Genomic DNA, 20,168 nt, shown 5'->3' on the forward strand with positions numbered 1-20,168 from the left:
AAGTTGCACAATGGCACTTTTTATTCATGTATTTTTTTATTGAACCTTTAGGCAACTCAGTTAAGAACAAATTCTTATTTACAATGACGACCTACCCTGGCCAAACCCGGACAACACTGGGCCAATTGTGCGCCGCCCTATGGGACTCCCAATCACGGCCAGATGTGATCAGCCTGGATTCAGTACAGGGACTGTACTGATGCCTCCTGTACTGAGATGCAGTGCCTTAGATCGCTGAGCCACTCAGGAGCCCATTCAGTTTCAGTAATTTATCCTTTTGCAATCCTCCAAGTGGATGCAATGTTCAGATGCACATGAACACTCGTTACACTGATTAGAAAAAAAGCTTGTTTATTTCCATATATTAAATGCTTCCTATGTTTGTAATTTGTGCATCTTGGACCTCCATGTCGGTCATTGTTCACATGTCCATGTGTAGCGGGAGAGTGGGCAGTGTGCAGCTCCATAAGGAATACGTGTTGCAGCCTGTTTATAATACTGGTCAACAAAACCAGTATTATAAAAAAAAGTTTCTGAAAGTATTACGCCTTCTTTGAGATGTCTATTTGGACGGAATATGTAAAAGTGGCTATAATGAAGATGCCTGTTAAAAAATAAATAAGTATTTGGTCACCTACAAACAAGCAAGATTTCTGGCTCTCACGGACTTGTAACTTCTTTAAGAGGCTCCTCTGTCCTCCACTCGTTACCTGTATTAATGGCACCTGTTTGAACTTGTTATCAGTATAAAAGACACCTGTCCACAACCTCAAACAGTCACACTCCAAACTCCACTATGTCCAAGACCAAAGAGCTGTCAAAGGACACCAGAAACAAAATTGCAGACCTGCACCAGGCTGGGAAGACTGAATCTGCAATAGGTAACCAGCTTGGTTTGAAGAAATCAACTGTGGGAGCAATTATTAGAAAATGGAAGACATACAAGACCACTGATGATCTCCCTCGATCTGGGGCTCCATGCAAGATCTCACCCCGTGGGGTCAAAATGATCACAAGAACGGTGAGCAAAAATCCCAGAACCACACGGGGGGGACCAAGTGAATGACCTGCAGAGAGCTGGGACCAAAGTAACAAAGACTACCATCAGTAACACACTACGCCGCCAGGGACTCAAATCCTGCAGTGCCAGACGTGTCCCCCTGCTTAAGCCAATACATGTCCAGGCCCGTCTGAAGTTTGCTAGAGAGCATTTGGATGATCCAGAAGAAGATTGGGAGAATGTCATATGGTCAGATGAAACCAAAATATAACTTTTCGGTAAAAACTCAACTCGCCGTGTTTGGAGGACAAAGAATGCTGAGTTGCATCCAAAGAACACCATACCTACTGTGAAGCATGGGGGTGGAAACATCATGCTTTGGGGCTGTTTTTCTGCAAAGGGACCAGGACGACTGATCCGTGTAAAGGAAAGAATGAAAGGGGCCATGTATCGTGAGATTTTGAGTGAAAACCTCCTTCCATCAACAAGGGCATTGAAGATGAAACGTGGCTGGGTCTTTCAGCATGACAATGATCCCAAACACACAGCCCGGGCAACAATGGAGTGGATTCGTAAGAAGCATTTCAAGGTCCTGGAGTGGCCTAGCCAGTCTCCAAATCTCAACCCCATAGAAAATCTTTGGAGGGAGTTGAAAGTCCGTGTTGCCCAGCAACAGCCCCAAAACATCACTGCTCTCGACGAGATCTGCATGGAGGAATGGGTCAAAATACCAGCAACAGTGTGTGAAAACCTTGAAGACTTACAGAAAACGTTTGACCTCTGTCATTGCTAACAAAGGATATATAACAAAGTATTGAGATAAACTTTTGTTATTGACCAAATAGTTATTTTCCACCATAATTTGAAAATAAATTCATTCAAAATCCTACAATGTGATTTTCTGGAATTCTTTTCATCATTTTGTCTGTCATAGTTGAAGTGTACCTATGATGAAAATTACAGGCCTCTCATCTTTTTAAGTGGGAGAACTTGCACAATTGGTGGCTGACAATACTTTTTTGACCCACTGTATATATATTTTGGTGATTGTTGGATCTCAAAGATGATCTTATTAAAAAAAATATATATATATATAACACCAAACGTTATACCAACATTTTGGGAGCTGTCTGCGTGATATTGGATGAAGCACTCATCTCTCAATCTGTGACAAAGTCTGCATCTGAACAGTTTTGGCACTAGACATCAGAAATTTACGGGGATCATTTTTGATATTTTTTAAACAATGTACAGAATTGATCAAAACTTTTCTAAAAAATTAAAAATATATATATTTTTTCCCCCAATCGATAAACAGGCCGGATGTGACCCGCGGGCCGCCAATTGATAAGCCCTGGTGCATATGGTTCATTTAGAGATAAGGCAATCATTTCAAAACGAGGACATCAATCACTTTTGCGAGGCACACTGCATGGCCGAAGCGAGAGGATTAGATCACTACGGAAAAACTTTTAGATGGTGAAATCCAAAGTTGTGCTATACAGTGCATTTGGAAAGTATTCAGACCCCTTGACTTTTTCCACATTGTTACATTACAGCCATATTCTAATGGATTAAATAAAAAAAACATCTACACACAATACCCCATAATGACGAAGCGAAAACAGGTTTTTAGAATGTTTTTCAAATTTATTACAAAAACAGAAATACCTTATTTACATAAGTATTCAGACCCTTTGCTATGAGACTCAAAATTGAGCTCAGGTGCATCCTGTTTCCATTGATCATCCTTGAGTTGTTTCTACAACTTGATTGGAGTTCACCTGTGGTAAATTAAATTGATTGGACATGATTTGGAAAGGCACACCTGTCTATATAAAGAGTTGTCAGTGCATGTCAGAAAAAAAAAAACAGGCCATGGGGTCTAATCAATTGTCCGTAGAACACAGACAGGATTTTGTCGAGGCACAAATCTGGGGAACGGTACCCAAAAAAATGTCTGCAGCATTGAAGGTCCCCAAGAACACAGTAAATAGAAGTTTGGAACCACCAAGCCTCTTCCGAGAGCTGGCAGCTTGGCCAAACTGAGCAATTAGGGGAGAAGGGCCATGGTCAGGGAGGTGACCAAGAATCCAATGGTCACTATGACAGAGCTCCAGACTTCCTCTGTGGAGATGGGAGAACCTTCCAGAAGGACAACCATCTCTGCAGCACTCTACCAATTAGGCCTTTATGTTAGAGTGGCCAGACAGAAGCCACTTCTCAGTAAAAAGGCACATGACAGACTGCTTGGAGTTTGCCAAAAGGCACCTAAAGGACTCTCAGACCATGAGAAACAAGATTATCTGCTGTGATGAATGCCAAGCGTCAAGACTGGAGGAAACCTGGCACCATCCCTACGGTGAAGCATGGTGGTGGCAGCCTAATGCTGTGGGATGTTTTTCAGCGGCAGGTACTGGGAGACTAGTCAAGGGAAAGATGAACGAAGCGCAGAGAGATCACTTGATGAAGTCCTGAGCTGGTTCTCAGACTGGGGCGAAGGTTCACCTCCCAACAGGACAAAGACCCCAAGCACACAGCCAAGACAATGCAGGAGTGGCTTCGTGACAAGTGTCTGAATGTCCTTGAGTGGCCCAGCCAGAGCCCAGATTTGAACCCATCGAATATCTCTGGAGACCTGAAAATAGGTTGGATGGGGAGCGTCACTGCATAGCTGACAGAGCTTGAGAGGATCTGCAGAGAAGGGAGAAACTCCCCAAATACAGCTGTGCCAAGCTTGTAGCATCATACCCAAGAAGACTTGAGGCTGTAATAGGCGCTTCAACAAAGTACTGAGTACAGGGTCTGAATTATTATGTAAATGTGATTTACATTTGACATTTTTTATACATTAGCAAAATTGTGTTCAAGATTTTTTTTGCTTTGTCATTCGGAGATATTGCGTGCAGATTGATGATTAATTAAAAACAAAATCAATTTTAGAATAAGGCTGTAATGTAACAAAATGTGGAAAAAGTCAAGGGGTCTGAAAACCTTACAAATGCAATGTTTATTAATTGACTGTCATAGCTACACTGAACAAAACCAATTTACACAACATGTAACAATTTAAGATTTACTAAGTTTATATTAAGGAAATCAGTCAATTAAAATAAATAAATTAGGCCCTACTCTATGGATTTCACATGACTGGGCAGGGGCGAAGCCATGGGTGGGCCTGAGACAGCATAGGCCCACCCACTTGAGAGCCAGAACCAGCCAATCAGAATGAGTTTCTCCCCCCAAAGGCCTTTATTAGAGATCGAAATAAGCTTCAGTTTCATCAGCTGTTCAAGTGGCTGGTCTCAGATGATCCCGCAGGTGAAGAACCAGATGTGGAAGTCATGGGCTGGTGTGGTTACAGGTGGTATGCGGTTCTGAGGCGAGTTGGACGTACTGCCAAATTATCTGAGGTTGCTTAGAGAAATTAACATTAAATTATCTGGCAACAGTGGGTCTGTGGTCCAAAGGGTCTCTTTTCCAAGCTTAAAAAGGATAAACAATACATTGGCCATGCTGTCAATCCAGCATGACTTCTGCCACGTTCAAAACAACTGGAAACTCGGAACTGGGAAATCTCAGAGTTCAATGGGTTCAAGACAACTGGGAACTGTGATAAAAACTAGCTGTGACTAGAAGTCGGGAACTCTGGCCTCTTTCTAGAGCTCCAACCAGAAGATCACTGGCGCCATGATTCGACTTTGTTCCCAGTTGTCTTGAAAGCACCATAAATCCAGGTAATGCCAGACTTTGATGACACAATTTGCACACAAGTCAGCCATACATATCAGCCATGATTTTTTTAAAAGGATTAAACGAGGCTGAATGAACTGTTTCGCTGCCAGACAAGGCTCCGCTGATAACCAGGTGTATTAGTGGTAAGGATTCACTCAATGGTGCTGAAAAGAAAGCTCTGCTGTTGGGACAGCTTTATGTAGGCCCGAACAGTTTGTGGGAACCATTTGTCACCGGTATAGTGCAATTCATGTATTGTTTCATTTAGTGTAGTGGCTTTGCTGGCAAGCATCTTTTCATTCCCCCCCCACCAAGATTTACATGCTAAACTCCCCACTGACACACACAATAGAAAAGTGAGCTCAGACAGATCCAACTTAGAGTTGCCCAGGTCATGAGCTCCATCAGCAGCAGATCTTAATTTAAAATGGAAAATTATTATGTTTAAGCAACATGTTAATGCATCAAATCGTATCAATTTGTTTCACGAATTAAACTGAATTCCAACATCTAAAACGTAAAACATCATTCATGTATTATCTTCTTGGGTAGGACGCTACAAGCTTGGTGCACCTGTATTTGGGGAGTTTCTCCCATTCCTCACTGCAGATCCTCTCAAGCTCTGTCAGGTTGGATGGGGAGCATTGCTGCATAGCTATTTTCAGTTTCAGAAATGTTAGATTGGGTTCAAGTCCGGGCTCTGGCAGGGCAACTCAAGGACATTCAGTGACTTGTCCCGAAGCCAAATCCTCCTTTGTCTTGGCTGTGTGCTTAGGGTCGTTGTCTTGTTGGAAGGTGAGCCTTCGCCCCAGTCTGATGTCCCGAGTGCTCAGAAGGTTTTCATCAAGGATCTCTGTACTTCGCTCCGTTCATCTTTCCCTCGATCATGACAAGTCTCCCAGTCCCTGCCGCTGAAAAACATCCCTAAAGCATGATGCTGCCACCACCATGCTTCATCGTAGGGATGGTGCCAGGTTTCCTCCAGACGTGACGCTTGGCATGGTTTCATCAGACCAGAGAATCTTGTTTCTCATGAGTCTTTAGGTGCAAACTTCAAGTGGGCTGTCATGTGCCTTTTACTGAGGAGAGGCTTCCGTCTGTCCACTCTACCATAAAGGCCTGATTGGGGCAGTGCTGCAGAGATGGTTGTCTTTCTGGAACTCTGTCAGAGTGACCATTAAATTCTTGGTCACCTCCCTGACAAAGGCACCTTTCCCCCGATTGCTCAGTTTGGCTGGGCAGCCAGCTCTAGGAAGAGGCTTGGTGGTTATAAACCTCTTCCATTTAAGAATGATGGAGGCCACTGTGTTCTTGGGGCATTCAATGCTGCAGAAATGTTTAGGTACCCTTCCCCAGATCTGTGCCTCGACAAAATCCTGTCTCGGAGCTCTACGGACAATTCCTTGACCTCATGGCTTGGTGTTTGCTCTGACATAAACTGGACCTTATATAGACAGGTATGTGCCTTTCCAAATCATGTCCAATCAATTGAATTTACCACAGGTGGACTCCAATCAAGTTGTAGAAACATTAGGATGATCAATGGAAACAGATGCAAATGACCTCAATTTCGAGTCTCATAGCAAAGGGACTGAATACTTAAAGTAAATAAGGTATCCGTTTTTTATATTTCATAAATGTGCACAAATTTCAAAAAAACTGTTTTCACTTTATCATTATGGGGTATTGAGGATTTTTTATTTAATCTATTTCAGATTAAGGCTGTAACGTAACAAAATGTGGAAAAATTCAAGGGGTCTGAATACTTACCGAAGACACTGATTGTAAATATTCTGCCATATTATATTTTCACATGGAACCACTTAACTGAATAAACTGGACACAATTTTACACTGGATACTGCGGCTTCCTGCTTCGTACTGCCCTTAAGGCTGCTCCAACTATAGTTTGTAACAGATTCTAGTTTTGGGAACAGAAAACTGAATTGATATTGGATGTTTCTCTCAGAAAATTAGCAGAATGTCGGCCCAGTTTCATCTTGCTCCGTCTTCCTGACCACTGCACTTCCTCTCTGGTGGTGCTTCAGATTTTTACCCCATGTGACATCTGGGTTCCTTTTTCATTTGTAGTATTATTTTAAGGTCTGGCCATTATGTACATTCAAGATTTTTACAAAAGTACTTTCTCAGTCCTGTCTAGGATTCCATAAATTGGGAACACTTTTGAGATGAGGTACTACCTGAACTTACCCAATATGAGCACTTAATTCTGCAATGTTTTTGCACATTTGTTCCTGAACTCTACCTTGTTCTAGAGCATTCCAGTTGAGGTTCTCACCTTAGCCCCGACGGTGCCTCTGTTGCAGTAGAGCTTGGCGTTGGTTTTGATGTTGTTGGGGTCTATCGCCAGGGCCTCCGAGTAGAGCCGGTAGGCTGCCTCAAAGTTGCTGTTCTTGAACACTTTGTTTCCCTCCTCCTTCTTGGCTTTCAAAGCTTTGGCATTCTGATTAGATAGATATTAACCACATTGAATCAGTACGTCAGATGCAGTAGAACTCAATTCACAGGCTACAGTACTGATGTGTAACCTTTATTTAACTAGGCAAGTCAGTTCAGAACAAATTCTTATTTGACGATCAACCCCGGCCAAACCTGGACCAATTGTGCGCCGGCCTATGGGACTCCCAATCACGGCCGGATGTGATACAGCCTGGATTCAAACCAGGGACTGCAGTGACGCCTCTTGCACTGAAATGCCGTGCCTTAGACCACTGCACCACCCGCTATTGATCAAGTAGTGTTGTCACAATACCAACATTTGACTCTTTATAGCCAGTAAGAGGTAGGCCTAGCTACAGACCTCTCCCTGTACACTATCCAATGACATAAAACTACCCTACATGAGTAAATCATTTCAACATTTTAAAATAAGTACAGGCGCAAGTTGAGTGACTCACTCTGCAAGCTAGCCGAGACTTCTCGTGGTCTGGGGCCATGCGCAGTGCTTGCACAAAGAACTGCACAGCTTTGTCGATGCAGTCCTCGTAGTACAGACACAGGCCTCGCACGTACAGAGCGTCTCCGTTAGTCGAGTCCATCCTCAATATATCGCTGGGAGAGAAAAGACAAGATTCATAAGACAAAGAATCGGACTTTGATATTCCCCTATAACTGGAGCAAACATTAAAAACAAGGGCAAAAGAAGCCTCGTCAAAATGGCGATGTTCCTGGGGTTTTGAAAATTAAATTGAACACGTTCGTAAACAAAAGTTGTATAAAAAAAAATAAGGGCTGAAGTCAAATTCGACAGTTGAAAAGTTTATAACCCGTGAAAAATTAAACATCCTATTACAGCTGAAGAAAACAAAATACATGACCAAAAGTATTCAGACCACTTGACTTTTTCCACATTTTGTTACTTTACAGCCATATTCTAAAATTGCTTAAATAGTTGTTTCCCTTCTTCAATCTACATACAATACCAAAACAAAACAGGTTATCAATTTTCGCAAATTCATAAACTAAAAACTGAATTATCACATTTACATAAGTATTCAGACCCTTCACTCAGTACTTTGTTGAAGCACCTTTGGCAGCGATTACAGCCTAGAGTCTGACACTACAAAGGGTATGACACTACAAGCTTGGTTCTTAACTGACTTCGTTAAATAAAGGTTACATTAAAATAAAATAAAAAGCTTGGCACACCTGTATTTGGGGAGCTTCTCCCATTCTTCTCTGCCACCCGGTAAAACTGAGCAATTAGGGGAGAATGTCCTTGGTCAGGGAGGTGACCAAGAACATGGTCACTCTGACAGAGGTCTAGAGTTCCTCTGTGGAGATGGGAAAACATTCCAGAAAGACAGCCATCTCTGCAGCACTCCAGCAATTAGACCTTTATGATAGAGTTGCCAGACGGAAGCCAGCTCTCAGTAAAATACACATGACAGCCCGCTATGAGTTTGCCAAAAAGCACCTAAAGACTGTCAGACCCTGGTGAAACCAAGAAATCACGCCTGGAGGAAACCTGGAACCATCCCTACAGTGAAGCATGATCGTGGCAGCATCATGTTGTGGGGATGTTTTTCAGCGGCAGGGACTGGGAGACTAGTCAGGACCAAGGCAAAGATGAACAGAGCAAAGTACAGAAAGATCCTTGATGAAAACCTGCTCCAGAGTGCTCAGAACCTCAGACTGGGCGAAGGTACACCTTCCAACAGTACAACAACCCTAAGCACAAAAGCACAAGGTAGCTAATCCATTTTAGAATAAGACTAGTGTAACAAAATGTGGAAAAAGTCAAGTGGTCTGAACACCCTCAGAATGCACTGTACGGGACCGCTGAAGCGTAATTTAAATGAATTCATTAGGTCCTAATCTATGGATTTCATATAACTGGGAATACAGATATGCATCTGTTGGTGACAGATACTTCAAAAAATTAATTTTAACGAGACATGCAATCGGCAGTTCCGTTCTGTGAGCTTGTCCACATATTTTTGTATATATACACAGTGACTCGCAAAAGTATTCACCCCCCTTGGCATTTTTCTTATTTTGTTACGTTACAACCTGGAATGAAAATAGATTTTTTTGGAGGTCTGTATCATTTGATTTACACAACATGCCTACCACTTTGAAGTACAAAAACGTTATTGTGAAACAAACAAACTTGAGCATGCATTCATGCATTGAGCATGCATGCATTCACCCCCCAAAAGACTACTTTGTAGAGACACCTTTTGCAGCAATAACAGCTGCAAGTCTCCTGCGATGTCTCTATAAGCTTGGCACTTCTAGCCACTGCGATTTTTGCGCATTCTTCAAGGCAGAACTGCTCCAGCTCCGTCAAGTTGGATGGGTTCCGCTGGTATACAGATTCTCAATTGGATTGAGGTCTGGGCTTTGACTAGACCATTCCAAATGTTTCCCCTTAAACCACTCGAGTGTTGCTTTACCAGTATGCTTAGGGTCATTGTCCTGCTGGAAGGTGAATTCCGTCCCAGTCTCAAATCTCTGGAAGACCAACAGGTTTCTCAAGAATTTCCCTGTATTTAGCGCCATCCACCATTCCTTCAATTGTGACCAGTTTCCCAGTCCCTGCCGATGAAAAACATCCCCACAACATGCTGCCACCACCATGCTTCACTGTGGGAATGGTGTTCTCAGGGTGATGAGAGGTGTTAGGTTTGCGCCAGACATAGCTTTTTGACCATCAAGGAAAATGCTCAATTTTAGTCTCATCTGACCAGAGTACTTTCTTCCTTCCATATGGAGCTTTGCAGCTCCTTCAGGGTTCTATTTGGTCTCTGTTGCTTTTCTGATGAATGCCCTCCTTGCCTCATCCATGAGCTTTGGTGAGCGGCCCTCTCTTGGCAGGTTTGTTGTGGTGCCATATTCTTTACATGTTTTAATAATGGATTTAATGGTGCTCTGTGGGATGTTCAACATTTGATATTTTTTATAACCCAACCCTGATCTGTACTTCACCTATTTGGAGAGCTCCTTGGTCGTCATGGTGCCGCTTGCTTAGTGGTGCTGCAGATTCTGGGACCTTTCAGGTGTATATATACTGAGATCATGTGACACAGATTGCACACAAGTGGACTTTATTTAACTAACAATGTGACTTCTGAAGGTAATTGGTTGCACCAGATCTTATTTAGGGGATTCATAGCAAAGGGGGTGAATACATATGTACACACCACTTTACGTTTTTTATTTTTTCGAATTTTTTGAAACAAGTTATTTTTTTCATTTCACTTCATCAATTTGGACTATTTTGTGTATGTCCATTAGATGAAATCAAAATAAAAATATATTTAAATTTCAGGATGTAATGCTACAAAATAGGAATAGGGGGATGAATACTTTTGCAAGGCACTGTATGTAGTATATATAGCACCACATATATAAAACCTGACTTTCAAATATGAAACAAATGTCCTGGTAAAGAGCTTGGTTGGATAATGCTCCTAACTTCCACTCCTTTCTTCCCCGCTTTAGTCCCTGATTGGTTTGTACCTGGCCACAGACTGGGCTTCTAGGTAGCGACCCAGTAGGGCCAAACACTCAGCCTTGAGGATTTTGAAGCGATGACAGGTGGACGCCAATCCCAGGGCCTTGTCCATAGAATACACCACCTGCAGCAGAGAAGACAACAGCTACCATCTCACAACTGGGTTGACTGCCAATGTCTGTGTGTCAATAGGTGTGTGTGTGTGTGTGTGTGTGTAGGGTTGAATGGGGTAACATGCCTTTCTGAAATCCCTCTTTTTTCGAAGTCAAGTTCTGCCATTCGTTCGTACTCCAGTACTGCTGTGGCATTTTTGTGCTGCAAGGCACAAAGAAAAAACAAAGCACATCAAAATCACACTGTGATAGAAATTTCTACACAGAGTATGATAAGAATAGGAGGCTGAATAATTGAGAAAAACATGCACAACGTCTCGTACAGTTCCCATTGACATGATTTACATGCAAGTCAGAGTTGTGCAATGCGTAACCAAAAAGATAACTGAAAGATGGCGAATACAACAATCAAAAGATAACGCACTTGCAGAAACTTTAAAAGGTCCAATGCAACAGTTCTTATCTCAAAATCAAATCATTTTTGGGTAACAATTAAGTATAGGGGTCACGTTACGAGTTCAGGAATCTGAAATTGAACGTCAACAGTGTAGTTTTAGCTTCAATAGAGTAGCGTGCAACTAGTTTTCCTTGACAGAAAATACATTAGTGCAACACATGCGGCAGAAAAAAGCTTAACCAACATTTATGGATAAAGACAGTCATGAAACTAAAATAACCTGAAAAAATAAAAACATTTTTTTTTTTAAATCACACGCTATATAGAATATAAAGTACCAGTGAAAAGTTTGGACACCTACTCATTCAAGGGTTTGTCTTCCTTTTTACTATGTTCTACATTGTAGAATAATGACAAAAAAAATCACAACTATGAAATGACACATATGGAATCATGTAGTAACCAAAAAAAAATAGTGTTAAACGAATCAAAATATATAGATTCTTCAAAGTAGCCACCCTTTGCCTTGACAGCTTTGCACACTATTGGCATTCTCTCAACAAGCTTCACCTGGAATGCTTTTCCAACAGTCTTGAAGGAGTTCCCACATATGCTGAGCACTTGTTGGCTGCTTTTCCTTCACTCTGCGGTCCAACTCATCCCAAACCATCTCAATTGGGTTGAGGTCGGGCGATTGTGGAAGCCAGGTCATCTGATGCAGCACTCCATCACTCTCCTTCTTGGTCAAATGGCCCTTACAATGTCTGGAGGTGTGTTGGGTCATTGTGCTGTTGAAAAACAAATGATAGTGGAACTTAGAGCAAACCGGATGGGATGGTGTATTGCTGTTGTAGCCATGCTGGTTAAGCGTGCTTTGAATTCTCTAAATAAATCACAGACTGGGTCAACAGCAAAGCACCCACACACAATCTCCTCCATGCTTCACGGTGGGAACTACACATGTGTGTAGTGTTGACCTACTCTGCATCTCAAAAAGGTACAGTAGTAAATTTGTACTCATCACACCAAAGGACAGATTTCCACCAGTCTAATGTCTATTGCTCATGTTTCTTGACGTTGAGATGGTGTCTGTTACTTGAACTCTGAAGGATTTATTTGGGCTGCAATTTCTGAGGTTGGTAACTCAAATGAACGTATCCTCTGCAGGTCACTCTGGGTCTTCCTTTCCTGTGGCGATCCTCAAGAGAGCCCGTTTCATCATAGCGCTTGATGGTTTTTATGACTGCACTTGAAGAAACCTTAAAAGTTCTTTACATTTTCTGGATTAACTGACCTTTATTTCTTAAAGTAATGATGGACAGTCATTTCTCTTTGCTTATTTGAGCTGTCTTGCCATAATATGGACTTGGTCTTTTACCAAACAGGGCCAGTTTCTGTATACCACCCCACCTTGTCACAACTGATTAGCTCAAAAGCATTGAGGATAGAGGTCGACCGATTAATCGGAATGGCCGATTAATTAGGGCCGATTTCAAGTGATAACAAATCGGTAATCTACATTTTTGGACACCGATCATGGCCGATTACATTGAACTCCACGGGGAGACTGCGTGGCAGGCTGACTACCTGCTATGCGAGTGGAGCAAGGAGCCAAGATAAGGTGCTAGCTAGCATTAAACATATCTTATAAAAAACGATCAATCTTAACAATCACTAGTTAACTACACATGGTAGATGATATTACAAGTTTATCTAGCTTGTCCTATGTTGCATATAATTGATGCGGTGCCTGTTAATTTATCATTGAATCAGATTACTTCGCCAAACGGGTGATTTAACAAGCGCATTTCCGAAAACAGCACAATCGTTGCACGAATGTCCTAATGTCCCATCTACCATACCTATCCATAAACATCAACGCCTTTCTTAAAATCAATACACAGAAGTATATATTTTTAAACCTGCATATTTAGTTTAAAGAAATTCCTGTTAGCAGGCAATATTAAACTAGAGAAATTGTGTCACTTCTCTTGCGTTCATAGTAAGCAGAGTCAGGGTATATGCAACAGTTTGGGCCGCCTGGCTCGTTGCTTACTAATTTGCCAGAATTTTAAGTAATTATGACATAACATTGAAGGTTGTGCAATGTAATTTAGACTTGTGGATGCCACCCATCAGATAAAATACGGAACGGTTCTGTATTTCACTGAAAGAATGTTTTATTTTCGAAATGATAGTTTCCGGATTTTACCATATTAATGACCTAAGTCTCGTATTTCTGTGTGTTATTATATTATAATTAAGTCTATGATTTGATAGAGCAGTCTGAGCAGTGGTAGGCAGCAGCAGGCTTGTAAGCATTCATTCAGACAGCACTTTACTGCATTTGCCAGCAGCTCTTCACAATGCGTAAAAGCATTGCACTGTTTACTTCAAGCCTATCAACTCCCGAGATTAGGCTGGCAATACTAAAGTACCTATTAGAACATCCAATATTCAAAGGTATATGAAATATAAATGGTATAGAGAGAAATAGTCCTATAATAACTACAACCTAAAACTTCCTACCTGGGAATATTGAAGACTCATGTTAAAAGGAACCACCAGCTGTCATATGTTCTCATGTTCTGAGCAAGGAATTTAAACGTTAGCTTTTTTACATGGCACATATTGCACTTTTATTTTCTTCTCCAACACTTTGTTTTTGCATTATTTAAACCAAATTGAACATGTTTCATTATTTATTTGAGGCTAAATTGATTTTATTGATGTATTATATTAAGTTAAAATAAAGGTGTTCATTCAGTATTGTTGTAATTGTCATTATTACAAATAAATAAATATATATATACAGTGGGGCAAAAAAGTATTTAGTCAGCCACCAATTGTGCAAGTTGTCCCACTTAAAAAGATGAGGCCTGTAATTTTCATCATAGGTACACTTCAACTATGACAAACAAAATGAGATTTTCTTTCTCCAGAAAATCACATTGTAGGATTTTGAATGAATTTATTTGCAAATTATGGTGGAAAATAAGTATTTGGTCAATAACAAAAGTTTCTCAATACTTTGTTATATACCCTTTGTTGGCAATGACAGAGGTCAAATGTTTTCTGTAAGTCTTCACAAGGTTTCTGTTGCTGGTATTTTGGCCCATTCCTCCATGCAGATCTCCTCTACAGCAGTGATATTTTGGGGCTGTTGCTGGGCAACAGACTTTCAACTCACTCCAAATATTTTCTGTTGGGTTGAGATCTGGAGAGTGGCTAGGCCACGCCAGGACCTTGAAATGCTTCTTACAAAGCCACTCCGTTGACCAAGTCTGTGAGAGCCAGAAATCTTGCTTGTTTGTAGGTGACCAAATACTTATTTTCCACCATAATTTGCAAATAAATTCATAAAAAAATCCTACAATGTGATTCTGGATTGTTTTCCCTAATTTTGTCTGTCATAATTGAAGTGTACCTATGATGAAAATTACAGGTCTCTCTCATCTTTTTAAGTGGGAGAACATGCACAAATGTTGGCTGACTAAATACTTTTTTGCCCCACTGTATAAATCGTCCGATTAATCAGTATCAGCTTTTTTTGGTCCTCCAATAATAGGTATCGTTGTTGAAAATACACAAATCAGTCGACCTCTAATTAAGTAAAGAAATTCCACAAATTAACTTTTAACAAGGCACACGTGTTAATTGAAATGCATTCCAAGTGACTACCTCATGAAGCTGGTTGAGAGAATGCCAAGAGTGTGCAAAGCTGTCCTCAAGGCAAAGGGTGGCTACTTTGAAGAATCTCAAATGTCAAATATATTTTAGATCTGTTTAACACTTTTTTGGTTACTACATGATTCCTCATGTGTTATTTCATAGTTTTTACTCCTTTACTATTATCCTACAATGTAGAAAATAGTAAAAAATAAAAACCCTTGCATGAGTAAGTGTGTCCAAAGCTTTGACTGGTACGGTGTTTTTTTTATTCTGGGGGGGAACAAACAGAAGAGGAGATGGCGGGGCATTTGTGTGGCAATTTGACTTTTAAACTCATGGATACACTCGCAATGGCTGCCTGGAATTGTGATGCAATAACTTCCATGGTAATGTATAATGTTCATTCAAATGATGTTAACTGATGTGGTTCATGCAATGGAATGTCATTTTTTGTAATGACAGTTAATTGAATCAACAAATTACAGCACATATTGGTACTAGTGATGCTTATCGGTCTCTAGGTAAAATGTGTTATTTACCACACTCACAACATACAGAGCCCAGTTTATGAAGTGGAATGACCTATCACCTGTCAGACAGCGCGAGAGCTGTCCTGGCACTGGAGTGAAATGTGTGCTTTTAAAAGCCCAGTCATCGAGCAACAAATAACAATTCTAAAATGCAATAACGCGTTAAACTTTGATGGCCACGATAAAAAAGGCTACTATTATTTCTCAATCTCAACTTGTAACATCCCATTTGCAATTTGAGTGCATAGGCTATAAATCAACGGTAGGCAGCACGTTACCCACCACTTTACAATTGTCTGAAAAATTTACGTTTTGCTTTACTTTAAATAATGAGGAATGGATTAGCTTGCATCAAAGTAGTCTAGCCACAATCCAACCATAGAAATGTCGAGGCAATATTCTTTATAGACTTCGTGCCATTAACCAGCATTTCTCTCCTGTTCTATTCGTTTTCATATCAACATTATTTCGTTGTCCAAAAGCCAAATGCACAATCCTAGTCATATTAGCAATCCACCCTAGTTCTAGCTATTAGATTCCCCCTCTTTCTAATCTAACAGATTTTCATCTCCGTCACATATGGAACCGCTCGCATTAGGTGCACTATTTAGAAGCGTTTCCCCCTCGAATTGCATTTTAGCAAACGTTTGAAAATTGTTTTTATTAGCTGCTTCATTATCAGTTGCATGTTCAATAATAGGCTATATAGCCTTTTGACTGTGATGGGTACAGGCCTCTGACTTATATCTTTAATTATGTTATCATATTACAACTGAGGGTATGAAAATGTACTGAGTGAGAAAGGGGAACGCAGAAAGTTAACATTCTGTCAGAACAAGTTAAAGTTAGATATGAGGTATCCTATGGAGAGAAGGGCCACAGTCTGGTTCAATTCAACAGGACAGCCATGAGGACTTTGGGCGAGGTCAGGTCAGATGAAGTGAGAAAGAACAGACATCACTAAAGTCCTGTCTAGCAACATAGATTTATTGGCTGTCCAGATGTGTAAGGAGACTCAGCATAGCAGGAAGGTATAAATGTGTTTGTGTAAATATGTATTTGTCTTATACAGCTGTGTGACCCAGTGCGTGAGTAAACTTGGATTGAGCTTCACTAGCCATCTAAGTTTTACTCTGTCAGTTTGCGTTGTTGGCAGGATTCACCACGATTTTCAAATCAAATTTATTTGTCACATACACATGGTTAGCAGATGTTAATGCGAGTGTAGCGAAATGCTTGTGCTTCTAGTTCCGACAATGCAGTAATAACCAACGAGTAATCTAACCTAACAATTCCAAAACTACTACCTTATACACACACAAGTGTAAAGGGATAAAGAATATGTACATAAAGATATGAATGAGTGATGGTACAGAACAGCATAGGCAAGCTGCAGTAGATGGTATTGAGTACAGTATATACATATGAGATGAGTAATGTAGGGTATGTAAACATTATATTAAGTAGCATTGTTTAAAGTGGCTAATGATATATTTTACATCAATTTCCATTATTAAAGTGGCTGGAGTTGAGTCAGTATGTTGGCAGCAGCAACTCAATGTTAGTGGTGGCCGTTTAACAGTCTGATGGCCTTGAGATAGAAGCTGTTTTTCAGTCTCTCGGTCCCTGCTTTGATGCACCTGTACTGACCTCGCCTTCTGGATGATAGCGGGGTGAACAGGCAGTTGCTCGGGTGGTTGTTGTCCTTGATGATCTTTATGGCCTTCGGGTGGTGTAGGTGTCCTAGAAGGCAGGTAGTTTGCCCCCGGTGATGCGTTGTGCAGACCTCACTACCCTCTGGAGAGCCTTACGGTTGTGGGCGGAGCAGTTGCCGTACCAGGCGGTGATACAGCCCGACAGGATGCTCTCGATTGTGCATCTGTAGAAGTTTGTGAGTGCTTTTGGTGACAAGCCAAATTTCTTCAGCCTCCTGAGGTTCTTCACAACGCTGTCTGTGTGGGTGAACCAATTTGGTTTGTCCGTGATGTGTACGCCGAGGAACTTAAAACTTACTACCCTCTTCACTACCGTCCCATCAATGAGGATAGGGAGGTGCTCCCTCTGCTGTTTCCTGAAGTCCACAATCATCTCCTTTGTTTTGTTGACGTTGAGTGTGAGGTTATTTTCCTGTCACCACAAGTCGGTTAGGACATCTACTTTTTGCATGACAAAAGACATCAGGAAAGAAATTGTAGAAAATTGTAGAAAAGTATAAACACCATGGGACCACGCAGCCATCATACCACTCAGGAAGGAGACGCGTTTTGTCTCCTAGAGATGAACGTACTTAGGTGCGAAAAGTGCAAGTCAATCCCAGATGAGCAGCAAAGGACCGCGTGAAGATGCTGGAGGAAACGGGTACAAATGATTTATATCCACAGTAAAACAAGTCCTATATCGACATAACCTGTAAGGCCGATCAGCAAGGAAGAAGACACTGCTCCAAAACTGTCATAAAAAAGCCAGACTACGGTTTGCAACTGTAGATGGGGACAAAGATCGTACTTTTTGGAGAAATGTCCTCTGATCTGATGAAACAAAAATAGAACTGTTTGGCAATAATGACAACTTATGTTTGGAGGAAAAAGGGGGATGCTTGGAAGCCGAAGAACACCATCCCAACCGTGAATCAAGGAGGTGGCAGCATCATGTTGTGGGGGTGCTTTGCTGCAGGAGGGACTGGTGCACCTCACAAAATAGATGCTATCATCAGGAAGGTCAATTATGTTGATATATTGAAGCATTATCTCAGCACATAGGTTAAAGCTTGGTTGCAAATGGGTGTTCCAAATGGAAAATGACCGCAAGCATACTTCCAAAGTTGTGGCAAAATGGCTTAAGGACAACAAAGTCAAGGTATTGGAGTGGCCATCACAAAGCCCCGAACTCAATCCTATAGAACATTTGTGGGCAGAACTGAAAACGCGTGCGCGAGCAAGTAGGCCTACAAAACGGACTCAGTTACACCAGCTCTGTCAGGAGGAATGGGCCAAAATTCACCCAACATATTGTGGGAAGCTTGTGGAATGCTTCCCAAAACGTTTGACCCAAGTTAAACAATTTAAAAGGCAATGCTACCAAATACTAATTGCGTGTATGTAAACTTCTGACCCACTGGGAATGTGATGAAAGAATTCAAAGCTGAAATAAATCATTCTCTCTACTATTATTCTGACATTTCACATTCTTAAAATAAAGTTGGGATCCTAACTAACTGAATATTTACTAGGATTAAATGTCAGGAATTGTGAAAAACTGAGTTTAAATGTATTTGGCTAAGGTGTATGTAAACTTCTGACTTCAACTGTATGTCAAAACAATTATATTACAGTGACTACATTTATTTGTCTGGCCAATTATCATAATCCAAAATCCATGACACTCAAAATCCACAGCCCTACTATTAACAAATTGACCAGCTGGTGATGTCACCAGGTAGGCCAAAACTCCATTCCACCAAAACAGGCTGAATTTTCAGGCGTTTTTTTCCAAACAGCTCTTACAATAAAAAGGCATTATCATAATGTTCGTAATTTCACAGTATTACTCCAACCTCGGTGTGGAAATATATATAAAAACAGAAAAATCACATTGACAGCACTTGGCCTTTAACACAATTATTTTTTAAGTAGGTCAAGTGAAGGTAAATGTTCAATGGGAAAACAAGAGGGAAGATCTTGGTATGCATGTATAAGTATTTGTCTAATAATCCTAGATCATTTAAAGTAATCAAGGTCACTTGGACCCACCTCCTGCTGCGCCTGGCTGTTGCTGGGCTCCAGTTCCAGGACCTTCTGAAAGCAGCGGCTGGCTGCCATGGCGTTGCCCAGAGACAAGTGACACTTGCCCTCTCGCAGATGGCCCTATGGTGCAGTGGGTGGAAAGATACTTCCTGGTTAAAGCTGCTGGACGAGGACAAAGGTTTGGTGTGCTCCACATAGGGTTCTCACGATACCAGCATCGTGATTAGAGCCCAACTGATATCGGATTTCTGGATCCAATACCAGTTTAAGAGGTTGAAAAATGTGCCAATTAACAACATATGTGCCCAAAAATTGTTTTTAATATTTTGCTGAACTGAAAAGTAGTTGTGCAAAAAGAAAATCTGCTCCAAACGACAACTTTAAATTAATTCTAAAAATTTTGCAACAAATCTTACATTAACATTTCATAGTTTGCATGATGAATAAGTACAAATTCTTACTAGACATAGATAAGGTGTGAACAATTATATAATTTTTTTGTAGGCCTATGCAAAACTGATTTAACTTAAGTTGTCCTCGGGAAGTTGCAAAGCCAAATACAAAGCACACATAAAAAAGCCAGGGGAGGGAACATCATGAACTAACACTCACACTTGACTTGCCCACCCCCCTACTATAGCACTGCCTTTGCTGAGATACTTTGAGGAAAAATGTACTTAATGTACTTACTATGACAGATATATGGTCCCACCTAGCTATCTTAAAGATGAATGAACTAACTGTAAGTTGCTCTGAATCATCTGCTAAATGTAATTAGAATACTATAAAAAAAATGTGAATTTTTAATAGGATCCCTATGGGAGGGACAATATGCGGTGTACAGTAGGTAGATGCCCTGGCTGAATTAATAAACGTAGTGTCAATGTAAATATGAAATTGCACTTGTTATGTTGTACTGCCGCTTTAAGAACAGGCAGCGAGATGACAACGTTATATCCGAATCACCAGATAGTCGTCGCTCTTCTCGAAAGTCTAAGC

At 40.9% G+C, this 20,168-nt stretch overlaps 1 protein-coding gene across 1 annotated transcript in view; it reads right to left on the bottom strand.

Annotated features, from left to right (window-relative positions):
• Window positions 1–20,168, bottom strand: part of LOC118357564 (dnaJ homolog subfamily C member 7-like) — a 48,404-nt gene that overhangs the window by 12,609 nt on the left and 15,627 nt on the right. The window contains exons 4-8 of the mRNA XM_052478353.1: window positions 19,176–19,289; window positions 10,949–11,029; window positions 10,720–10,838; window positions 7,653–7,806; window positions 7,034–7,198 (exon numbers count right to left, since the gene is read on the bottom strand). Of these exons, the coding sequence (XP_052334313.1) occupies window positions 7,034–7,198; window positions 7,653–7,806; window positions 10,720–10,838; window positions 10,949–11,029; window positions 19,176–19,289 (633 nt within the window). The remainder of the gene's footprint in view (window positions 1–7,033; window positions 7,199–7,652; window positions 7,807–10,719; window positions 10,839–10,948; window positions 11,030–19,175; window positions 19,290–20,168) is intronic.

Source organism: Oncorhynchus keta, chromosome 24 (assembly GCF_023373465.1).
Source record: "Oncorhynchus keta strain PuntledgeMale-10-30-2019 chromosome 24, Oket_V2, whole genome shotgun sequence".
NCBI classification, from domain to species: Eukaryota; Metazoa; Chordata; class Actinopteri; order Salmoniformes; family Salmonidae; genus Oncorhynchus; species Oncorhynchus keta.